A 25,711-nucleotide genomic window follows, 5' to 3' on the forward strand; every position below is an offset into this window, starting at 1 on the left:
GCTTTCAGTTCAGACCATTGATAGAACCATTGTGAATGAGAACACTCAATTTATATGTAAACAGATAGATGGATAAACGTACTGTGTCTGACAGAAAACCTGTTTTTGCTGGTGACCAACCTCCCGATACAGATTTAAAAAACATATACTGACTCCTTACATACATTTCACAGTGATATTGGATGACCGATGTGATGCCAGCTTTTGTTTGAGACCTCACATAACATTCTTAGGTGAACCAGAATGTACATACCAGATTAAGGAAATTCCTATAACCACTCTACACCCCCTTGCCAGTTGGCATTATGAGGTTCTTGCATCACAGTGGTCATGGGCTCCAGTTTCCTGAAATAACTCACCTAAGGGACTGAAAAATGAATTTATTAATAAACTTTTCTGATTTTTTTTGTTGTGATGAGTAAAGTTCTCCTTCCTCCTTGCCCCCCAAAAGCACAGGGCTTGGCCATCACTGTCTGTATGGAGGCCTTTTGTCTCTACATTGACTCCGAGTTAAGCGGCTTTAACATTGTCTGCAGTGCAGCTGTGCTGTCAGAGGTTCCCATGATGGTTGCTCTCTGCAGAGCCCTCCGTTGGTAGACAGGGACACTGAACAGAACTCATATAAGTTAGTGCTGATTTGCCTTTGAAGAGAAGGTGGCAGAATGTGGTTGGCCTTTCTAGACTCTCTTCGGCTTCAGATCCCGAATTTTATCATCCGTCTAGAGAATGGCTTCCACTAGATCGGGAGGGACTGGAAGAGCATAGCACAGTATCATTGTTTCCCCTTCTGTACTTGAGTAGACTTGCCTATGTTTTTAAAGGGTCTGCTAGTTCATTTTTTTTAAACTTGTACGTTCTTTGGTAGTTCCAAAAGTGATGACCACTTCAAATAATGAGTGAGATTTCAAACAACTGAAATTTCAAATGGCTATGTGCTCCAGTCTTTCCTTTGTGGAGTGAAATGCATACACATGAAGTCAATGTGAGTGAGAGTTTTGGTTGATCTATAACTCAGATTTTTTACCAGTGGATTTCTTCACATCTGGACTGGAGTCTGCTCAGAAATATGTATATATTCCTGATAGAATTTCACTCTGTTGGAAATGTCGTCCTCCAGCTGAATTTTATTATCCCATAGTTGCTGAAACACATACAAAGTGTAGTACAGTGAGTCCTGGCTAACATCTTCACTTTTTCCATATGGTGTGCTAATCTAGAAATTGTGACTGTAGAGGAATTCTATTATTGATTTGGGCAGCCTAGAGTATACACTTAGGAATTCTTAAATTAGTGTGTCTGTCCTGGACGTGACTACTATTCGGAACCAATGAATGTTGGAATGTTTTCTGGTTCTCTTAATATATTAGTTTTCCTTTTTGCAGTGGTCTGGTTATTTATTTTGGGAATTTAATTTATATATATATATTCATTGTGGACAATGCCAAGATTGATTCAGTTGTACTGTTTGGCATTTTTTTTCCAATTGCTGATTGGAATTTTTTCTTTTCAAAACATCTTGCTCAATAAATAAGTACTTTAAAAAATTCTTTTTGTATAAAAAAGTATTCAAACCACTTACTGTAAAGTTGCATTGTTTGAGTTATAAAAATATTGCTATTAGTATAATTGAAAAGAAAGCCATTAAAACCATATGAAATATTACATATTATTAAATAGTAAGACATGAGAGCACAATAGCAAATCACTTACTGAACAATACATAGCCTAATCCTCTACTGGAGTAAATTGCTGTTGTTCCTTTGAAGTGAGTGCAGTCACATCAGATGAGGATGTGGCCCAAAGAATTGGAATTTTTTTGCAAGATAACTTGTATTTTTCTGTTAATGTTCAGAGTGTGAACATTTTATAGGCAAGTTGCATGCCACATCAGCTGACTTCAGAAAAATAGGAACTCTAGCACTTTAAAAGGATGCATGAGCTACTAAATCCAATACGCAAAAGATTTTTTTGGACTATAAACTGTTCTAGGGATAAAATTTCTTCTTCAAATTTAAAATAACTAATGAATAGTGAAACAAACTTAGGCAATATATTCTGAATGCAAGCAGAAGTAATTTAGTCTTTAAGCATTCAGAATGAGCCTGATCAAATGTAAAAATATTTTTATACTTGAATGAAGAAAATAGATTTTTTTCATTTAATTTTAAAGCCAAGAAATTGTCACTATGGGCCTGATCAAACTCCCACTGAATTCAGTGGGGTCATTCTTTTGACTCCAATGGCAGCTGGATGAGGCCACTGAAGTGTGACTTCCTTGATTCCTACTTCCAACCTTTTAGGCTGTCTTGAATCATGAGACATCCACCTCCTGTCCTCACAAACACACAAACCCTCCTCAAAATACCCTTATAATTAACTATACTTTTCAAATGTATTTACTAGGGCATGTGTAAAAAAGATGAACATGATCTAACCAAAAAAGGAACACTAGAAGATACATACAGAATGATGGGGGGAAAGTTGCATTTTAAATTAACTTTATTTTTTTTCTTCTTTTAATAGATTATGGAAGAAACAAACACACAGATTGCTTGGCCATCCAAGCTGAAGATTGGCGCAAAGTCAAAAAAAGGTATATTTGCTTGTTTTACTTTCATATTTTAAAAAGATTGAAATTTTTTTTGTGAAAGACAGCACTGAAGTAACAGCATTTAATTTAATCACAGATGAGGTGATTTCTTATAATATTAGACCCTAAAGCTTTGTTTAATCTTTTTATTTTTCTTGGGTAAGTGTTGATTCTCTACTCATTTGAATTGTCTTGTAAGCTTTAGAAGTTTAGCTGACATTGTGTAGCAATCTATTTTAAATTACAAAGTAGTCTAGAACTCTAAATGTGTTCAAAGCTTTTGACTGGCTGTCAATGTAATCATGGCTATGTCTACAAATTTAGACAAAGTTGTAAAGTCCAAATTAATACAATATAAGCAGTGTGACTGTTTTTTTATGGAACTGGATACTGATTGTGTTTAAGATCAGTAGTTCAAGGAATCAAACTGTTGTCGGAATGATGAGTGTGTGTGTCACCTGATTTCTTATTGAAGCAATACTTGAATTAAAACTCTTTCACAGTGCTGAGGGTATTTTGGTTGACACTGGTGCACAGATGAAGATAAACATGAGAAAGCCAAGATGGATTGTCCGTAAATCTATTTGAAATGTAAAGGAAATATTTGTCAAAAGGAAGAATAAGAATATCCAGATGGACTTTTTCAGTGTTGCAAACAATTAGTTAAACATAAAATAACCACAAAAAGCAGTTGATGGTGGCAAAGTAGAAGATATCAGAAAATGGAGTTAGGCACTCACACTTGCAAACTTCTTAAAATCTCTGATACATGGTAGACTCTTAAACTTTCATTTCATAAACCAAAATGGTCATATTACCTTAACCTTTTAAACAGGGGAAGAACTCATGAGAGAACGAAAAGGTCTGTTCATAATTGTGCAGGCTCTATTTTTTTACAAGCCAGAGAGACCCAGCCTAAGAGAGTTTTTCCCCTTTCCCCATATGCTGCCTGGAGACAGAAAGCACATCTATGTGTTTGGAAATGCATACTGCTTGAGGAAAGAATAGTTAGATAGAAAGCATAAGGGAGAAATTTATTTAGTGGTAGTCAGACAGGTGAGGATCACATAGGTAGGAAAAGAATGCTTACAATCAGTGGTAAAAAGCAAAGTCTCCATGAAGACCTGTTCTCCACCTGGATCCTGCTATAGCCTGAGCTGTAAACAAGAAGGGGGAGAGGGAGTTCTTATAACAGAATTAAAAAAAAAAAAAAGTAAAGGGAAAACAGTACGTGTAATACTGTTTGGATTTTAATAAAATATTTGATATTGGGTCATATCTTATGAAGTCTTTCATGCAAAATTAATTCATATCTGCTTGGATAGCCACACTGTTATGTGGAAATCTGGCTGAAAGCCATAAACAAAGGATAGAGCAATAGCAGTGTATTGAGTTCTGGGTTGTGTTTGGGGTTGTCATGGTTACCAAGCTAACTGCACTGCTGTCCCTTCTTGGGGTGGAGCCCTACAGGTATTATGTATCAGGCCCTTTACCTGTCTGGGTGGAATTCTGCAATTCACCCATTTTCAAACTAGGACCTGGGTACAGTCTCCTGGCTACCAACTGTGACAATTCCATAAGTGTAACGGGTTAGACCCTGCAAGCGTTTCTCTTCAGGAGCCTGTAATAGCATACCATTTGCAGTGAGACGGAAACAGTTTCTTCAAAACAAAGCCTGATTTATTTTGCTCAACAGGTAGGTTCACAGTGCTTTGAGGAGTTGATTCTAAAATAAGCACACATGCTTCCTTACCTAAGCGTAACCTCTCCATCCACAGACATCTCAGGCATATCAGGCTTATTCTCCATCTCTGAGTTGGGAGGAACATCCTAAGATGCTTCCGCCTTGTCCCTAATCTCTGAATGTTTGACTCTCAGCCTTTTCACTCTCGCCTCCTGGCCAGCAACTCTCAGCTTACCCCAAATTCTCCTTTTTCTAAGGTCTGTGAGCTTTTTGAGTTCTTTTTCATCCCAGGCTTAGTAAAGAACAAAACGTCCTTGCTGCCTTGATGGGAGCCAGGTACCGTATATTCTCTCACCAGTTGATGGTCCAGTTATCTTAACTCCGTTGAAGCTGGGTACCTGAGAGGCTGTCATATCTGTGTCATTGCGCCTTTCCTGCATGGCTGCTCAACAACCCCTTTACAGCTTTGATTTAGCTCTCTTCATTCATATAGGGTAATATAACACAATCGAACAGGGAAACAGTCACAGATAATAGCCATACGAAATAATAACATGGGGAACAGTGCTAAGTGTAGGTGACTTGAACATCTTGATTAATGATCTAGGAGAAGAAATAAAATGTACATTAGTGAAGTTTGCTTATGACATTAAATTCGAAGTAAGGTTGAATGCCATTGAGAGAAGAGAAATACAAAGGGTCATATAGATTAGAAACATGAGCAGAAAATAACAATGAAATCTAGCTTGGAAAAATGCAAACTAATACAACTGAGGAAATATAGTCCAAAGCATGCACACATAATGAGAATGAGAAACTTGGAAAATCTTAATGCCAGAAGAAACGTAGGGTGGTGGTAGATTGCAAATGAGACATTTTTGCAATGTGATACACCATTAAAAATGGTTAGTGTGGGTTTTGGGCTACAGGTTGTGAGCAGCATCAGGGCTAAAGACTTGTATCCTCTGATCAGTCATTGTATACGTGGGAGGTTGTGTACATACACACAAGATAGTACATTACAACAATATGTAGGGAGAGATCGTATCCCTTGTGTTCCTAAATTTTAGATAGGATGGCCCACATTTTAATAGTCCACACTGTTTCCCATCCCATTTACATTTGAATAAACTGTCCATTTGCAGCCACAGCAATTGTTTATGCGGAAAATAATACTGGCAAAGTGTTTGATGTATCTTGACTTCATTTCATAAAATTTAGCAGCTGCAACAGAGAAGGAGAGTCAGCACAGTGTAACCAGCCAACTGTCTGTGAACGGACTCAATGTTCTGAGACTTGACTGTAGCCCATCTTCTTGACTGGGAAATGAGTACCTAATTAGCAGTCACTTTGTTGGGGAGGAACAGAAGTATAGAAAAGAATTGTTGATCCACCGACTGACGGGCAGAAAACTTTTAGTACTTTGAATGGAGATAAATGTGGTTCAGGGCATCTTATGCTCTAAATCCTAGGACGATGTTTCACCATCACCAAATTAGTAACTTTTACTAGTAAAGATGGCCTGAAATTTTGGTAGGCTAGTACTTGGTGGATGTATTTTGTGGCCTTTTGTTAGTGATCTAAAAAAAAATACCCCTATAATCAGGAAAACATCCTAATTCCTTATTGAATGTTCATATATTGTGTGCTTTTCAATCTAGCATGAAAACAATTTATGGTTTACGACAGTATTTTTTCACTAATGTTGTATCATCTGGCTTTTATGATCAGCAGTTATTAATGCTATTCCAGGAATGACTGGTTGTATATTGTCTTGTTAATATATTAGACATGAGCATTAAAACTTGTCATGCAAAGTGTACATAATAGGATGCATCGTGATTCAGTAGATAGGGCATGGCAGTAGGAGTCAGGAGACCCAGTTATATTTTCTGGTACTGCAGGAAAATTGTGATGTGGGATAAACCAATGCACAAAGGTTAAGTGATCTGAAAAAGGGTAAGTCACTTCACCTCTTTCTTCTTAGGCTGTGAAATGATGATAAAGCTTTGCGATCCATGGTCAGAAAGTGCTACATATGAGATGATTATTACTAAGGATGGTAATTTAATAATACATGACAGCAAACTTGATATACACCCCCCTAAATAGTTGATTCACAGAATATTTTACTTTTGGACCTTCCATCTGTTTAGAATGTAAGGAACTACTGAAGATCCTGTTTTTAGCAATTTTGTTAAAATATCCTGTATGACTTCACAAAAGCCAGAATTCACAAGTTAATTACTGACTCTCAACTGTTCTATAAAGATCAAAACAGAGGAATTTCCTGCTCTAACAAGTAACAGATGCTTTAGTGTGTGTTGTTATGAAGAGGAGCTGAGGATAAAACATTTTGAAATGCATGTGTTTGTTTTCCAAACAAATATAAATTTTCCAAACATTAAAATAAGTTTTGAGGGAAACCATGTGTTCAGATTTTGTCACGTAAAAGTAGTTATTTGTAAGTTTTTGAGAGAGAATGAGAAATGAGTGACAGACATTCGTAATGATAGGATGCTGCATAGTCCCTCACTACTAGGGGATATAATGGGCAGAATTTTTTCTTGTATATTCATGTGTTCTATTTGCACATTTTTGGGGATAGTGAATGATAGAGGTAGAATCTGATGTATTCTTGAACATTGTTTTGTCTAAGTCAAGGAAGCTAAAAATGTGCTCTTGTACTTAAGACCAAGTTACTTTTCTTGAAGCAGGTATTTCACAAGTTTCAGGTTTTTATTAATTGCGTGATTAAAGATCTGTGAAGGTATTACTGCTTTCCCTGCCTTCGTTAATGCGGTGGTATTCTGTAGAAGTGCCCTTTTTTTTTTTTTTTTTTTTTTTTTTTTTAAAGAAGTCCATTCTTGGATTCAGCAGTGCCACTCAGGTTGGGACTCTAAATCCTGAGTGGTAATAACTTAATTTATATACATAATATGGGATTTCACCCACGCTCTTAATGCTTCTCTTTACTTTTTCATTCCCCTAATTCTTTTGTGACTTTATTTGTATCTGAACAAATCCTGCACTTATAAAGAAACAGTAATGTGATTGGTGGGTTGTGGGTTTTTTTTGTTTTTTTTTTTAAAGTCTAAGCACTTATGGGACAATTTGATCATTCCAAGTCTCATGACTTTTTCAAGACTGGCAATTTCACCCCAGCTTTGTGGTCCTTTGTGACACAGAAACACCAAAGCTTCTTTTCTGAGTGTGACTTTTGCAAGAGCCTTGAAGAAGAGTACATGCAGTAGGGCTTGGGCATCTAAAGCTCTGACCTGGTGAGACTAGTCAATCAGCAGGGAGAAATGAGGGTGGAGGAAGATGCCTCTTACTAAGGAGTCAAGGGGCAGGTAACAGTGAGCCAGTGGGAAAAAGTGATGAGAGAAAGTGGGGGAGTATGGGGAGAGTCAGGGTGCAGGGAGGGATCTGAGTACTCCTCACTCCCCTAACTGCTATGCCAGCTCATCAGTTACTCTCTCCCACTGACCATATTACTGCCAGCTCCCTCTCTCCATTCTTGCCCTGCCCCAGCTCATCCCACTGCCCAGAGCTCTTGCTGATCACCAAAGACCCTACTTTCAGTTCAGCCTTCTAACCGTGCTCCCCTACCCTAGTGGTTACTTAAGAGAGGAAAGTGGATTTCTAAACCTTCTATCCAATAGGGAGACCAGCCTCCATTTTTGTGTTTACATCGTGTGAACATAAACTTTCAAAGTTGAAGTCACTCCCAAGTTGAGGCAAGAACTTCCCATAATGGCCCCAAAAGATTATTTAATTATATGCCACAATTATTAATCTAATACCATGATTTTTGCCAGAGGATATCACCATGATTTTGAATGGTTGGAACTGGCACTCTTACTGATGTGCACACAAACTTCCATTAATGTTATTAATGTTAATGTTTTCTGCTGTGTGTCAGCAGCAGAAAATAGACTTTTTGAGTGTTTCCACTTTTTTATGGTCATTTAAATTCCTTTGTTCAAAATCCATTAAGTAGGCAAATTGTGATTTTAGTTGGATTCTTGTAATTCAAGCACACTACTGTTTCATCCGTGCTGCCAAATTTGCAAGAGAATTTGAAATTGTGTAAAGTTCTTCTCCGCATTATGAGATTCGTAATTAAGAGCACACTTCCATAACTTCAAAATAATGAAAAAGTAATTTTATACATCCTTAAGAATGCTTTGTGAATGTAATTGTGAAGAGTGATATGAGTTGTTGATTTATATTTAATTCTAGGATAAGATTTTTCAAAAGCACCCATATCCTATTTTCAAAAGTGGCTGAGGCACTTTGGAGCCTAAGTTCCAAGACTTTCAGTCTCACTTGGGATTCTAAGTGCCCAAATCACTTTTGAAAATGAGACTTAGGTATTGTCTGCATGGTATGGGTATGAATTTACAGTGCACCAACTCGCCATGCGGTAACGTCCTGTGTGGACACTGCTGCAGTGTACTGAAATTCCCAGAGTTCAGCTTTAGCTCACAACTATTTGAAAGCGTAGTACATCAAGCTGCACACTAGGATTTTTAGCATGCTGTAGCAGTATTCATGGGGTATGTTGCTGTGTGGCAGGCTGGTGTGGTATAAATTCAAACCTGGCTTGCCACTCAGTAACTATCCATATAGATGAACCCTTAGGCTCCTGAATCACTGAAGTGGGTTTGAAAATGTTACTCCTAGTCTTTTTTTTTCTCCCTTATTTGGTGAATATTTTCTTACCATTTCCCCCTTGCCCCCCTACACTTTTCTTTCACACAGTGGTGGTGGTTGTTCCCTGGTAGCTCCTACCACTGGCATCTCCCATACGCGATGTGTGAGGTCATGCTGTGTGGAGGATGTTGTTTTCAGTGTTGAGCAGGATGGAGCAGCTGATGCTTGGCAGGCTGGATCTGGCTTTCAAGGGGGCCCTTGCTGCCTCAGGGCCCCCTGCGATTGCAAGAGTTGCATGTGCCTAACACCTCCACTTTTTCTACAGATCTCAGTCTCTAGTTTTTCTTTAGCTTCAGATTATACACACACTCATCTTTCTTCTGTTTAGCTTGCCATGGCTTCTTTTCTCAGTCTGTATCTGCCTTCTCACCGCCTCCTGTTTCATTCCCCTTCATCCTTTAATTTGATATCTTCCCCATTTTTCCAAACCTTTTATGCTGCCATTTATTTTTTTTTAAAAAATCTTGACAAATGTTTCTGGTCCTCTTTCTGTGTCTTATTTCCCCTACCTGTTCTCATTTCTGCCTATTCCCCCACTTATTTTCTCTACTGAAGACTTCACTCTCTAGAAGTGAGTCCCAAACTCCACCACTTCCATTAGCATTCTAAGCAGGGAGCCAAAGTACTAAATACATCTTGTGATTGAACTTCCCTCCAAGCACAAGTGTAGTTCAGGAAAGCTTGCACTATTACAGCTTGAGCTGTGTATGTTTAATGGATAAACAACTAACTTGTTAACCCGGGCACAGTTGTCAATCCAGCAGTTAATGAAAAATTCATGTAAAAAGAAAGTGAAGTAAAACAAAAATGCCCTCTCTTCTCACCACCACCAGTGTTGTTCTCTTTTCCGAAGAGGAAAAGAATTAAGGAAGACTCATATGACCCTAAATCCAATGTACGTAAAGAACTGCTGCTGCCATGTTTCTGTGAAGAAAGGGGCAGGCCTTGGGTAGTTATTTGTGGAGGGATATAGTAAATATAACGTGGATTTCTACCCTAAGACTATTAGAAGGTTTCTGCAAACTTGTATACCCTAGTGCAGCGGTTCTCAACCTTTTTCTTTCTGAGGCCCACTGAACAGGCTATAAAAACTCCATGGCCCAGCTGGGCCATAACTGTTTTTCTGCATATAAAAGTCAGGGCCAGCATTAAGGGGTAGCAAGCAGGGCAATTGCCTGGGCCCCCACACCACAGGGGGCCCCACAAAGCTAATTTGCTCCAGGGTTCGACATCAGCCCTGGATGGTCGTGCTCAGGGGCTTGGGCTGCAGTCCTGCACAGTGGGGCTTCAGTTTTCTTCCCTACGTAGTTATTCTAGGCATGCCTGGTGTTAGACTAGCACCTGAAACCTGCTCGGCTCTGGTTGAGACCCATTGCCCTAGTGCATAGGCAGAGGAGATGTCAGGAAAGAAGCACTCACAAGAAGTAGTATGTCTGATGAAGTAAAGTATTGGAGGAGTACATGAGGAGGAAGAGAGAGGACCTAAAATACAATTGCACTGATGGTATAAGTGAGGGAAATGAATCACTGTGGGTTAACAATGCTGGCATTCCTATCCCTGCAGTTGTTTGAGTTTTAGTAGATGATTTTTTTTCTTCATTCAGGGCCTAAATCTTAGATACTGTAGAGAGAGCTCTTAGACAGCTGACTAGCCTGATGATTTCATTCTGTGGTTATATTGATTAAAGGTCACATAGGGAAGACCCAGACCAAATATAGTATGGCCATTTTTGTTGCTGACTTGATTTTGATCTGTTAAGAGGTATAGTAGCAACTCTAGCCAAGTTAAGAAAAATACTACTGCCATTATTAGCTGTACAGAACAGGATTCGATTGGTTATTGCCCTGACAATAGCAAGCATAGACATTTCTTCTTCTTGCTTATGCACAGAACAGATTAATTCAACATCATTTATGCCCTGATGTCCCCAAAAAGTCAGGTGAGCAGGCCCTTGGCTTTTCAAGGAAAAATTCATATTAAAATGCAGGAAAGTTCTTTCATCATAGAAGAAGCAATACACTGTAAAATTAAAGTCTGATTTGCATGAAACTTGATAAGTTAGAATTTAGAATGAATGTAGGGAATAGGGTTTGTTTGAATTCTGTAACCCTTAAATTCAAATATTGAACGAGAACTTCTCATCTGAGTTATTCCAAAGAGATTTTTTATACATATGCAAACATCTGAATGCATATGAGTGAATTGACCATCTGCTGTTGTGATATAATTTTCAAATATAGCTGAACTCTAATTTAATGTAGTTCAGAAAAGTTCTCCTAGGTATTTTTTCCTAATAAGTACTTAATCATTTTTTCAATCACTGTATGTAAAAAGAGAGACTGTAAACAACAAGGAATTTTCAATTACATCAAAACTGGTGATTTTTAATATTTTTGATATTCTGTTTGTAATGAAGTTTCATATATAAAAGCCTGGCTTCCATAACAGCAGTTTAGCATGATAGCTTGGCCAGTTTTTAAATGTCACATGTGCAAACACCTCTTAACTTACGTGTTCCACTAACAAATTACATCATTTCTTAAAAGAAAAAAATGCATCCCTTCTCATTATGCAATATAGGGTTTTTTTAGTGAGTAACTGGAGTGAATCTCAACTTCCCTCAGAACTGACTCGGAAAAGAGCCAACAACTGATTCACCAACTCTACTTTCTGCTGCGTGTTCCTTGGTTCCCCTTTCAAAGTACGGACCAGCCAAACTCTGCTGAGACCTAATAGGTTCACAACAAAAGGTGTCTGGCGATAGTTCTATTTTTAAAAAATTAGATAAACAGGACTGTGAGGTGGCAACAGATGTGTAGGAAAATTTTGCCACAATGAGAAATGTCTCTAGGGAATATTTAAGTAGTCTGGGACCCTAACATTATACAAACATCTGTGTCCAGTTTGTAACACTGCAAATCTCTTGGTATCAATGAGATTTACTGTTTATAATAAGAATGATTCTGATAAATACAAATCACAGAGAAAATAACTTTTTTCTGTGGTCATTGGGAAAACTTTTATTTAAAAAGAAGGTACCTCAGTACTCCGTGGTTAATTTTAAAAGTTCCATACCTGCCTTGATCAGATCACTAGGCTATTTATTGCTTTAAAGAGAAGGCAAATTGCCTCAGTTTGCTGTTCCTCTCCTCCTCTCCCCAATAATTTTCTGTTTCACATCCCTGGAGATTCTCATCTGTTGGGGAAACCCAGTTACAACACAATAGTTCCCTGGCAATTAAACATGATCTGATCCTCCTTTGTGTAGGGGACTGAACTGCATTTCAGTCATGTGAGGGCATTATCATTTTACAGCTGGGAGCCCCAACGTGGTGGTGGTTTGAAGAGTATAATAGTAGAAAAAAGATACAAGAAAATATACTAAAATTGAAGATTATTTTCCAATTAAAGACTCAGTTGTACTATGTAATTGGAAACTGGGTGAAAATATTTGTAAAACAACTTTCCAATTTTTATGCTGTTCTAAGATTAAAAGTTTACTATTTTTTTCAAAAGGGGGTGAAAAGGAGTTAGCATGGTCTATTTATAGCTAAATTTAACACTGATTACTTGCAGATCACTTCTTCGTGCATTGTACAGAACATACAATATGCAATGCATTTATAGGTTTCAGAGTAGCAGCCGTGTTAGTCTGTATTCGCAAAAAGAAAAGGAGTACTTGTGGCACCTTAGAGACTAACAAATTTATTTGAGCATAAGCTTTTGTGAGCTACAGCTCACTTCATCGGATGCATTCAGTGGAAAATACAGTGAGGAGATTTATATACATAGAGAACACGAAACAATGGGTGTTACCATACACACTGTAACCAGAGTGATCACTTAAGGTGAGCTATTACCAGCAGGAGAGCGGGGGGGAGGGCTTTTTGTAGTGATAATCAAGGTGGGCCCTTCGGGAAGTAGTCTGAATGTTGAACTGGGATACACCCCTGTCAAGGTTCCTTCCCCACCCTGAACTCTAGGCTACAGATGTGGGTACCTGCATGAAAACCCCCCAAGCTTACTTTTTACCAGCTTAGGTTAAAACTTCCCCAAGGTACAAACTATTTTACTCTTTGCCCTTGGACTTCCACTGCCACCACCAAACGTTTATCTGGGTTTATTGGGAAAACATTGTTTGGAAACGTCTTTCCCCCCAAAATCCTCCCAACCCTTGCACCCCACTCCTGGGGAAGGTTTGGTAAAAATCTTCACCAATTTGCATAGGTGACCACAGACCCAAACCCTTAGATCTTAGAACAATGAAAAAAGCATTCAGTTCTTGAAAAGAAACATTTTAATAGAAGAAACAGTAAAAAGAATCACCTCTGTAAAATCAGGCTGGTAAATACCTTACAGGGTAATTAGATTCAAAAGTAGAGAATCCCTCTAGGCAAAACCTTAAGTTACAAAAAGACACACAGACAGGAATATTCATTCTATTCAGCACAACTTAATTTCTCAGCCATTTAAAGAAATCATCATCTAACGCATATCTAGCTAGATTACTTACTATGTTCTAAGACTCCATTCCTGTTCTGTCCCCGGTAAAAGCATCACACAGACAGATCCAGACCCTTTGTTTTTCTCCCTCCTCCCAACTTTTGAAAGTATCTTGGCTCCTCATTGGTCAGGTGCCAGCAAGGTTATCCCAGCTTCTTAACCCTTTACAGGTGAAAGGATTTTTCCTCTGGCCAGGAGGGATTTTAAAGGTGTTTACCCTTCCCTTTATATTCATGACAACCCCTGGAAGGGGAACGGAACTGTTAACTGGCCCAGCTGGAGAGCTGGGGCCAGAAAGGGTGAAGAGTCTCTACGGAGGAAGCCCTGGGAACCCAGCCCCATATCAGAGTCGAGGAACTATTTGAAGGCTAACCCAGAAGGGGTTGTGGGACTCTCTAGAGACCGAGTCTGGGGAGGGCTGCAAAGATACCAGTGAAGGGGTACTGGGATAGGCCCCCTGTTAGACTGTATACCTCTGTAGTGTTCTGTTTGTTTCACATGAACTGTATGTGGCTTAGCAGAGGGCAGAGGTGTTGAAAACTTGCCTGAGAAACCATGACAGAAGTTGCAGAAACACTTAATTATTTGATAGCAATTCTGTAAATGGAATTTTTTATTTACATTGATTTCTCAATAGCATGAGCACGAGTGATAACATGGTTACCATGTTAGAAATTTGCTAATTACACTTCCATGCAGGAACCAGTTTGATGAGAGATTCCAAAGAATGCGGTTCTCTGGATCAGTGAAGTTTAGCACATCACAAATGTGATACACTTGATCTCTGGAGCAAGACATGAGATGTGCAACAATTAATTCAGTATAGGATATGGACGCTCCCATCATCATTTATAGGGTTGTCAAGTATATTTAAAAAAAGAAATCCAAGTGAGAGAACTGAAAACCTTCTATAGGCAGCCCCCTCTCTCTTATACCAAGTGGGGGTCCTGATCAGGTGCCTCCATGGATTTCATCTGTGGAATTGTGGCAGTGGGGAGATGCAGTTTCTGAAGGTCCCAGGCAATTTAGGAATTTGTAGGTCAATACTAACATCTGAAACTCCACTCAGCCACAGCCAGCCAGTACAGATCACTGTACGCTGGTTGAATATGTTTAGAACATAAGAACGGCCGTACCGGGTCAGACCAATGGCCAATCTAGACCAGTATCCTGTCTTCCAAAAGTGGCCAATGCCAGGTGCTTCCGAGGGAACGAACAGAACAGGTAATCATCAAGTGATCTATCCCCTGTCCCCATTCCCAGCTTCTGGCAAACAGAAGCTAGGGATACCTCAGAGCATGGTTTTACATCCCTTCCCATCCTGTCTAATAGCCATTGATGGACCTATCCTCCATGAACATTTTTTAGTTCTTTTTTAAACCCTGTTAAGGTCTTGGCCTTCACAATATCCTCTGGCAAAGAGTTCCACAGGTCGACTCTGCATTTTGTGAAGAAATACTTCCTTTTGTTTGTTTTAAACCTGCTGCCTATTAATTTCATTTGGTGACCTCTAGTCCTATGTGTTATGAGAAGGAGTAAATAACAGTTCCTTATTTACTTTCTCCACACCAGGCTAGATACTCTGCTTAACATATATGTTGTCAGTGGTTTAGTTTTTAAAAGACTTCAGGTGCAGCCTCAACTGAATGGTGTTTAATCTTGAAGTAATAAAAGCATTAACTGTAGCAAAAAGAAAAGGCCACAACCTCCTAGCAAGAAGTAGATGAAAACAGCCATCTTGCACAGTACAGAAAGATGTCCATCCAGCAATAATAGAGAATGCAATTTACTTCTGTACGAGGTCTTTTATGCAAATTTGGGCATCCATAGTTTGCTTGACTTATAAATGCTAGGCAGACATTTTGTCTGCCTGTGAAGATTAGATGATGATATTGTAGAGCAAGAATACTAGAATTTCAATTTATTGTCACCAAGGAAGGAGCCTATATGGAAACATTCCAGACACTCTAGCCATGTGGAAACTGCCTAGCAAAGTCTCTGCTGTTTTCCTTGGAAATATCAATAATGATGAAGTTAGGATATTTGTCACATCATTTCAGTTTACATAGCCAGACATATATGACGGTGGCATAACACAAGATTTACCTCTTGATTGATTAACTTGTTAATGATAACAAACTGACTTATTTGGCTGAAGTGCTGTAATTCTTTCTAACTGCCAATTTATGTAAAAAAAAAAAAAAATGTACTGGAACAGTGTTTGATTAGTCTAGTATTGCCAGCCTCAAGCATTCAAAAATCATGAGACTGGATTAATGAGATTTTTAAAACAGTATGTTTGAGCTTTTTATTTGTCTTCTGGGATGTGCACTTTTAGGGTTCATACCTTCAACCAGGAGGTCTAGAAATTAACTTTTTTAATGAAAGCTGAGATTCTTCTGAATTCATGTAGCAAAAGGTCTAGAGCTTTAAGAAGAACATCAAACACTGCAAGACTTGTGATATTCAGTGCTGGACTGCATAGCCATGCAAGCTAAAAGGCTTGTTGTGCTTTCTGGTTGCAATACATCATCAGGTATGTTTGAGTTAAGGTGGGGGTAATATGAGCATTTCTGAACTGCATCTTAGTCTCTTTGTTTTTGTTTTTGTTTTGTTTTAGTATGTGTGTGAGAGACATACAAGTTACTGTTACAGAGAACACATCTCTAGAGCCCTGCATGGTTACAAAATTTGTGTCCACATCCAATCCGTAAAAATGGTCAGAGGATATCCTCATCTTCAGATATAAAGCAGATATCCGCAGATTTGCAGGCCTCTAGAAACAAAATTTGTATCCACATCCAGTCCACAAAAATGATCCACAGATATCTGTAGATAGACACTTTGGAAAATGTTGGCACTCTCTTTAGAATGTCTTCCATTCCTTTTGGACTGGAAGTTAACTGAATATAGGACTACTTTTCCAACTTCTTTCACTTCATATTTTGCCACATGGTTTCAACTTTTACAGTCACGTAAGCTGTTGCATCATATAAATCTCTAGTTAAAGACAATATAGTTACTGTGGGGGAAAAAACCCTCTGGTACTGTTTAATACTAGGAAGCCTTAAATACCTTGCAAAAGTGTATTCAATATTTTGCACTATTTCGTTAGCAAACATTATACTCAAATAATAATGCTCAAATAAATTAGTTAGTCTCTAAGGTGCCACTAGTACTCCTTTTCTTTTTATACAAATACATGATGAAGTTTTAATCGTCAGTGCTGTTTCCTGGTAGATTTTTGGGTAAGGCTGAATGGAACTACTAATCAAACTACCAAAGTTTAAATCTAGTTCCTATAGAAGACCAACATTTTTTTATACATATGACTGTCAGCTGATCAGTGAATAATATCCCTGAAACATACGTTTTCTAAACCTTAGACACCAAATTTTTTCTTATCTTTGGATATTTATAAGTGGCGATTAAATCCATAGTAGGCTTATCATTTGGTCCACCACTGGGTTTGAAAAGGTTTATGATTTAAAGTAACAACAAACATCAACAGTCCAGTCTGAGTGTAAGAGAAAACTAAGTGGTGTTTGCCAGTTAGGATTTGTGCTGGTTCCACTTAATTTAGCAGGTCATGGAACAAGAGAGACTATTGAGAACTTTTGAAAAACTGTTTTACTGATCCCTTTTTAAATATAAAAGCCTTTTTGGTTAAAAGCATGGGACAAGAAATGCATAAATGAAGTCACTTGTTAAATCAGTTGTTTCTTTTATCCTTACAAGCTGATATGGTTTGTATACTTTTTAGCACGGGTAGCTACTAGGCACTTATTATCAAGGAATGTGTTTTATCTTGTAGAATCAAAATCAGGAAATATGGGACATATAGCTCACTAAATTTAGATTAAATAGCCAGATCTTAAATTCAACTGAGACTGGAGCATTCCAGTGTATGCCAGCCAAAACAGTATGTGATTTTTATATTGTCCATGATATTTCTACGGTGTTGACGAGATGTTCGTGTGTGTGATATAAGTGAAGCTTACAAGAAATGCACTGACTAAAATTCAAAGTTTTTTAAAATTACTAATTTAAGGTTATAAGTATGGAGGCTTGTTTGTGTAATCTCCTCCTATCTTCTCTGTCCCCCATTTTTTAATCTCCCTCGTCTTGTTGAATCATCTCTACATCGTAGATCAGTTTCTTCTGGGACGGGAAGGTATTCTTGGTTACTATTATGTGAAACATCCAACAAGCTGTTGTATCCAGTACAAATATTTAATCGTTGCTTAGCTGTGGTGGTGATAGCCATGTGATAAACTGCATTTACAATTCACCTTTGACTAGGACTCTGCTTACTAACCCTTATTCTAACCTCCCAAGTTGCAACTTCAAAAAAAACAAAAAAAACCTCAGGTCAAAAAATGTTTCCTCCCCAAATGTGGAATTTGATACCAAAATTACATTGACCTGGTGCTAGGGTGAGCAATATTCAGTCCTGCACTAGTTTGGTGTCCACTTCAGTATCTCATGATCCGTCAAAACTAGGAAAGAGGAGCTTGATACCACAGGAAAGGACAGCACCCCTGCTTTATGATGGGGGTACACAGTACTTGTATCTAAGCCCTTGAACATCCCTCATTTTTGTACTTTGCAGTTAATGTTTGCATTACATATTTTAGGTATTTTTAACAGTGATTTGCTTTTATAATTTTATTTTTAATTTGTCTTTTCATAGGGTTAGAACAGTTGGTCATAAGTAACTAATACACTAGCTTTACAGATAGAAGGTTACAAAACTAGTCAATGAAAATTTTAAGAACATGCAAATATTTCTAAAAATTTTAGATAATGTAGCGTGTTCAAAACACACAAAGGAATAATATGGCATAATTTTTTTCTCTTTGAGTTTGGGATAGCAGAATTATTCATGCATTACTCAACAGTACCAGTAAAACTTTCAGCTACATGACCCCATTATGTTTTTATTTGACACACTTCTTACGAAAAAAGTGTTTTAGAAATGTTTTAATTGTATTTTTTTTATCACTAGTGTTTCATTTCAGATTCCTGAAACTTCTCCAGGATGGAATATTGATCATCCTGCATCTTAATAATTTACTTTTTTGGTAGAAGAAAATTGCGTATTTGGAAAACCAGGAGGGAAGGTGTTTATACTTTTTCCAAAAATAAAACCTCAAAGGTGTTTGAAGCTGCTCAAAAGTTTGCATTGTCACACGTAGTTCTAGCAGAGAGGAATAAGGTGGTGATAAAAGGTATTCAGAAGTGTATGATAACATGTGATAAATAATTGCATTTATCTTCATCACGTCTTGGGTTTATATGTAATCAGCTACCTGGCATTTTCCCTGGGATGGACTTAGAGCCAGTTTACCCAGCTCCTAGGGCAAGGGGTGTGACCAGGATGAAGGGGGCATTGTCAGACAGCTTGTGTAGTTGCTGTCGTGCATTCTGGTCCCTTTGGGCTCTAGACATCGAGTGTACTGTCCTCGAATGCGGGAGAGGGGATTCCTGTGCAGAAATGCTGCCAAGATTAGCTTCTTTGTGGCTCCCTGCTTCGTCTGGGCTCGTTGCTTATTGAGGAACTGGATATTATGTCTTTAGCTCTGATTTCAGTGCTTTCCCAGCTAATCTATAACAATTGAATGACTTGCTGGATGTGAACACAAGCTAGTCTTAGCACTATGTAGATTTTTCAGCTTTTCAAAATCTGGTGGTTTTGTGTAATGCTCACTCTGGTTGATGTGGCTGGACTCCTTTTAGCTCTTCTAGATGGCTGTAAAGAATAAAAATAGATTTATTCTGTTATGCACATGTGACTGCCCTCTTTGGGATGGAAAATCACATAATTTCATGATCTTAAATTTTGCAAGACATGGCATTCCAATACAGTTTTGTCGCTATGCAAGACCACAGGATGGCAAATTGTCTAACAGAATATTTATACATTACATAGTCTCAAAAGTGCTTTTAAGTATTTATGATATTGCACAATTAACTAACTTTTTTGGACACAAAACAATGAGTTATGAATCAAGTTGCCATGTCCAAAGAAGAAACTATGGTCCAAGTCAACTCTTGCCTTGACTTCTTCATTCTGGTAAGGGAATTATGCATGAAACTCTCCACACTCCACGTTGATCATTTTACTGATTACTATAAGTGGGGCTGGAAGCATGGGCTACAATTATAGTAACCTGAGGTATTCCATTTTAAAATCCGAATTTCAGTTTCTTAGAACTTTGCCAAACGTTAACCATTTGGGCTGAAATTTTCTATGCTGGGCATCTTCTCAGGCTGAATTTCTTTCTGGAAAATTTAGTCACAATGGTTTGGCTGTTTTTCTAGGACAAGGTTAAGGAAAAATCCATTTTGCTGGTTGTGTAAAAATTAAATAAATTTGAGACTTTCTTTGAAATGCGTTAGGACTTAGGGTTGCGAATTTTGGATGGATGTATTCCTGGAGATTTCATCATATGACACACTCTTTAATACCTGGAGACTCCAGGCCAATCCTGGAGGGTTGCAACCCTACAGTTCATGCTTTGGAGCAGAGGCTTAATGTCAGAGACGTGCCTCTTCCTGTTCTTGTGAAAATCCATCCAAATTTTGACGAAGTATAAGTGAAAAATCACAGTTCACGCTTGCTCAGGAGAGACCAAACAGTTAAAATCTCAGAAGATTCAGTTGTCACCGGGCATAATCAATCACGTCACAACTTGTGCGACCTTAGTTCTTCCCTTAATTTTTTCCAGAGAGCCCCCGCCTCATTCTGTGTACAAAATGGATGGTACTCAATAAATGTGCACCTGTAGGGTATATTTTTCCCCATTGTTCAATGTGTTGTCCTATGTTATATTTACTGCACACTATTCAAACCCAGGTACAAGAATAGAATTATTAATTTCCTCCTGGGCTTTTCTGTGGCACTCATCACTAGAATATCTGTTTTTCACAAATATTAATTTATCGAGATCTCTGATGTAGGGGGTGGCTTCATCCCCATTTTAGGGACACAATTAATGACCATCTCTGGAAAAGTTTGTTTTCAGCGACTTACTTTGCATCATATAAGAACTCTGTGACAGAGGCAGGGATAGAATCCAATTCTCAAGAACATCATTTAGCAGTCTTAACCATGAGATCGTCCTTTCTCTTCCTGCAGTTTTGCCCCTGCCTCATTCACTTCCCACTTCTGCAACAAATGAGACAGAGGTCTTATAGACCACAGCCTCCTTTTCTACATAATTCTGATTCTTCCACAGGGCAGGTCCTTCTTGTGCACTAAATGAGGTAAGAGTCCTGTGGAGAAAATCTACTTAAAGAGCGTATTACAATATACATACACAAGGAGGCCAAATTAATGTTGCACAGGCTTAATTCTGGATTTTCCTAACTTCTGAGTACTTGACTTTGCACCCCTAGTGTTCTTTTAACATAGTTTTTTGTGTTTTGTAACACTATGTACTCTAATTTAACTTTTCAAAATTATAAGCAAATAGTGGTTGTGAGAACTGATAAAGCTAGAGACGGAAGTCCTCTATCTGCTGAACAGATTAATTCAAACATCATTTTAAGCTTCTCCAGATCACCCCAATAAGATATCTTCTCTTTTCTGCAGGGACCATCTTTATAGGATAAAGTTGAAAGTTGTCAGTCTCCACACACATTCAGTCCTTTTGAATGAGACTGCCATTAAGGATTCCAATTAGTATTAATTTGAGTGTTGTTTTAGGGCAGTAGGCATCTGTCTGCTATAACAGAGCCCACCAACTAATTACATGTAAGCCTGCATACAGCTGTTGTAGGGTACTTTTAAACTAACTCCACATGTTCCTCCAATTGCTATGTGAAATTGGATCACAGAAAGTTAAAAATGAGACCACTTCATATGAGATTGGTATGTCCCATGATTTTTGATTTCCATATGTCTAAGATCTTATTCCATAATTTATTAATGTTGACATTTTTGTGCTCCAGTTGTACAATTTCCAAACATACCTAAAGGGAAGGATGTTGTTAACTACTTTTAACATAAGTGAAATAAAACAAGGAGTCAGCAGCTGTGAAAACAGTCTAAACTGCACAGTTGTGGTCTTATCTCTCTTGCTTTACTGCATACTTAACGTGTGTCTCTTAGTCTCCATGGCTACCTGCTAGGCAGCAGAATCCTCTAGCTTGGCATGCCCTGGTGTCAGAACTCGCTAATGGAAGGGGAATTCAAGACTACTGGTTTATTGAGGCCTGTGTTCTTTTGTCAGCAGAATTTTTTAAAGCTGTTTAGTTTTGGTTCCCAAGGTATAAAGTGTAGATCTGACTTTATAGCAGTTCAGCAAGGGTTTTTTAAAATCCTGGCATTTAAATGGTTTTTCCTTATTGGTCCCCATGACAACAGAACTGTTGCTGTAGGTATTCTGTGTCAGTTTTGCTGTAGATTATGCATGAAACAAAATTCCTTTACAGCTCTCTTTTGGGTCCCCCCTTCACAAAAACCAAAAAAAGGATTCATTCTGATTTTAAGGTGTCTTATGGTCTGATAATTTTGTATTTAATTATCATTAAAATTATGTAAACATTAAACTTTTTATTAAATCAGTAATATTTTTGTGTGTATACGAATAGACGAGAACAGGCACAGCCTATGGCGTCTCTTGAAAGAATCTAATACCACATGAAGAAAAAAATCTTGCCAGTTAGGCATAAAACCGAAAACTCAGTTAGAAGAGGTGGTGCAGACTTCTGTGGGTTTCTTAAAATAATTGTTCATGTTCTTCAGTGTGTAAATTCAACTTACAATTTTAAGCGTTGGGTTTTCTTTACTGGTACAATTATAATTTCTTGGGTTTCCACACTGATAAAAAGGTAACAAATTTAAAAAGCCAACCATTTTCCAAAAACGTCAATCACTGAGTGGTAAATGCTGGTATAGAATGGCTTTTTGAAACATTCATTTTATAAGATGTGCATTGTTTTGGGACTCGATCCTGCAAGGTGGTGAGCACTCTGCTTCTAATCCAGCAAAGCACTTAAGCACATTGTTTAACTTGAAGCAAGTCTATATTCCATTGATATAAATGGGACTTATTTAAGCATGTGCTTAAGTATTTTTCTTTGTTATAGTGGTTGTCTTTTTAGATTGTGCAATGGGACCATCTTCTGTAGTGCTGTTTGGAACAATTCTGAAAACATTTTTTTGTCAATTTTCTGATTTGTTAAAATCAAAATGTTTTGCATGAATGGTTTGTTCGTGGTCTCCTGCCAGCTCACTGGCCAGCTCCTCAGCAGCCTGCTGAGCCAGGATCCTGGGAGGTTGGGAGTCAACATTCCCAGGGCTTGTGTCCTCCCTGCAGCCTACCAGGCTCGCTGGCTGCCTGCCATGGAGTCAGGGACACTGGAGGTCCTTGTAGCTGTGGACTGAACTTGACGTAGTTCTTGTCAGTTTCAATGCTGCTCATCTCTGAATAGCAATGGTAAAACTGACCATTTTATTGTCAAGTTAACAAGAGTGTGGTCAGTTTCACACTGCTGTGCAGTGATGGGCAGCAGTGAAAATGACAAGAATTATATCAAGTTCAGTGTCGCTTCCAAGGTCCCAGCTCTACTGCGACTTACCTGGTGGGCTGCCGGGGATCCCAGAGAGCATTTTTCATTTTGGAAACACTATGTTTTGATGTTTCTGAAATAAATATTGTGGAATTTCAGTTCCACAAAAATGTTCAAGTTTGTATATTATCCAGATTTGAGATGAAAATATTTCTGAAAAAGCTGGAAATTTTCCCAGAACTAAAATTAGGTTTCCTGGCCATCTCTAGTTTCCAGTCTTGTATGCACAATGCCCAGCACAATGGGCTGCTGATCCTAGTTGTAGCCTTTAGCTACTACCAGAATAAAAATAATAAATAAGTGCTTTGCTGGATTTAGAGTTTGAGTACTCAGCAGCTTCTAGGTAAACAGACATTGGTATTGTATTTTTGTTTTAACAGTTAACAATTTTTGTTTGGTGTAAATCTAAATCACAGTACTATCAACTTTAATCGATTTTGATTTTTTAGTGAATATATGAGTTAGAAATTTGAAGTTAAGTGGTTACTGTCATCTGAGCTTTATTGGTCCTTTATTGTTGGAGATGCTTACGTTTACAGAACAAATTTTTGCTTAGTTTTTCACATGGCCAATAATTTTTCAGGTTAATTCAACTAAGCACTATGGACACATGACCCCTGCAATGAATCAGTACATAGCTTGTAAAAAAAAGGTGGTATAATATATTTTGTGTTTTACACTTGGTCACATCTTGAACATAAGTCACAAACTTATGTAACATAAGTGTAACATAAGTCACAAACTTCATTTTATTTGCTGTAATTTTTGAAGAAAAATTAATAAAAATATCTCACTAGTTTTATGCTTTTTAACAGAAATACTTGTCAATTTATAATTTAATATGAAGTGAGTTGGCCTACTAAAATTATGAAGCAGCAGTTAAGTTTTATGTATTACCATATGTGGGCAATGTCCTGTTTTCACACTGTCCATTTTCACACTGAATGTATTTGAGTACATTTCCACATGTCCAGATCAAAGAAGGTAAGGCTAGGTTTGAACTCTCAATCTGGATTTTGAAGTTCAGAAACTCTGCCACAAATCTCATCATATTTTTCATGTGAACATTTGTTTTAAAACTGTAATTTCATGCAAACTCAAATGCATGAGTGTTCACAGAAAGTAAGTTTTAAACAAACCATTGTTTGAGTCATACCCCTGGTCATCTGCTTCGTTACTGACTATAGTTAGTGATAATAAATTTCTAGGTTAGTAAATATAATATGCTTGTTATATTTTGTATTGGAGGGGACACTGCTTGACACAGCTGGAGAACAGAGGTCCCACAATAGATTACTAGAGCTATGGTAGCGATTTGGTTAAACAAGCCAGACATATATATTTCATCACATTCTTCACAACTAAGACAAAGTGCACGTGCACACAATTACTACTTGTGAATCTAAAAAGACAGTATTTAACTTATGCACTTTATAGGAATGAGGGCAAGGCCTACATGGCCCGTAAATGAAAAGGTCTATAGTATTCTAAAATTCTGTACTCCTGCTTTTCTACTGTCACTGTCAAAATATCTACCTCCCACAGAGAGACTCAAAGCCTCAGTGATTTCCTCAAATTTTTCTATTGATTATAGGGGTTAAACTCATCTAATAGGGAACAGAAGCAATACCATGTGACTTGTGATCTGTGGCAACTAATCAAAACAGATCCTATTTCAATTATAGAGTAATAAATACTCAAACGGTTTGGAATTGGAATACAATTAAAATATGTAAAATAATGTAAAATATTTAAACTGTGAGTAACTTCAACAAAAAAAGTTGAGGAAATCACTCTGCAGTGTTCTATGAGAAGAACAAAGCTGAATTCATGGTCTTACTCATTGAAAAATACTCTAATTTTTAGTCCCTAGCCAAAATGGATGCTGTGTAAAGAACAAAAATGATAACTTTGCCTAGTTATAGAATAGAAACCCAGAAATTATCACTACCTCTGAACCAAAGGCAAGAGATCAGCGTATAAGCCAGTATCAATACAAATAGACACTTCAGTGATTTGCATCTGGAAAATCTGATTTTAATCAAATGATCCTCTGAACAAAGCAATAAAAATAAAGGGGAGAATACCATGTAAATTACCATACACTGAATAGATTTTCGGAAGCAAAATTATCTGAAGTTTTGATGAATGCATCCTAAATTGATATGAACTGCACTGGAGTCTTACTCTCTCTTGTGGGATGAACTTTTCCTGTAAAACAAGCCAAAAAAGAGAACCGAATCCACAGGGCTAAGGAACACACACAAACATGATCACAAGCAGGTTTTTGGGTGCAAGGAAATGATGATTTATTGTTTTGTGGTAAATGTAGTTAATAATTCTGACATAACCTGCATTCAGTCTGCATAACTGCTTTTCAAACGGCTGAGGTAGTATGCTTTTGCCAGGAAGGAAACTGACTGAACCAGAATGAACCCATGCATAATCAGTGGGAGTGTCTGATGGGAAAATCAGGCCTGCGGGATGATACATTCCTTATATGCATATGATCAGGTGGTAATGGGAGGAGACCTGTTGGAGTGAAATAAAAGGAACACACATTGAGAGGTGCTGGGGAATTCTGAGGCTGGTAAGAGGAAAGAGACTTCAGAAGAGAGGAAAAAGTGATTCAGCA

At 37.8% G+C, this 25,711-nt stretch overlaps 1 protein-coding gene across 1 annotated transcript in view; it reads left to right on the forward strand.

Moving 5' to 3' along the window:
- BICC1 (BicC family RNA binding protein 1) overlaps nucleotides 1-25,711 on the forward strand; it is a 228,813-nt gene that overhangs the window by 122,730 nt on the left and 80,372 nt on the right. The window contains exon 3 of the mRNA XM_077822492.1: nucleotides 2,524-2,593. Coding sequence (XP_077678618.1) covers nucleotides 2,524-2,593 — 70 coding nt within the window. The remainder of the gene's footprint in view (nucleotides 1-2,523; nucleotides 2,594-25,711) is intronic.

Source organism: Eretmochelys imbricata, chromosome 7 (assembly GCF_965152235.1).
Source record: "Eretmochelys imbricata isolate rEreImb1 chromosome 7, rEreImb1.hap1, whole genome shotgun sequence".
In the NCBI taxonomy this organism is placed as follows: domain Eukaryota; kingdom Metazoa; phylum Chordata; order Testudines; family Cheloniidae; genus Eretmochelys; species Eretmochelys imbricata.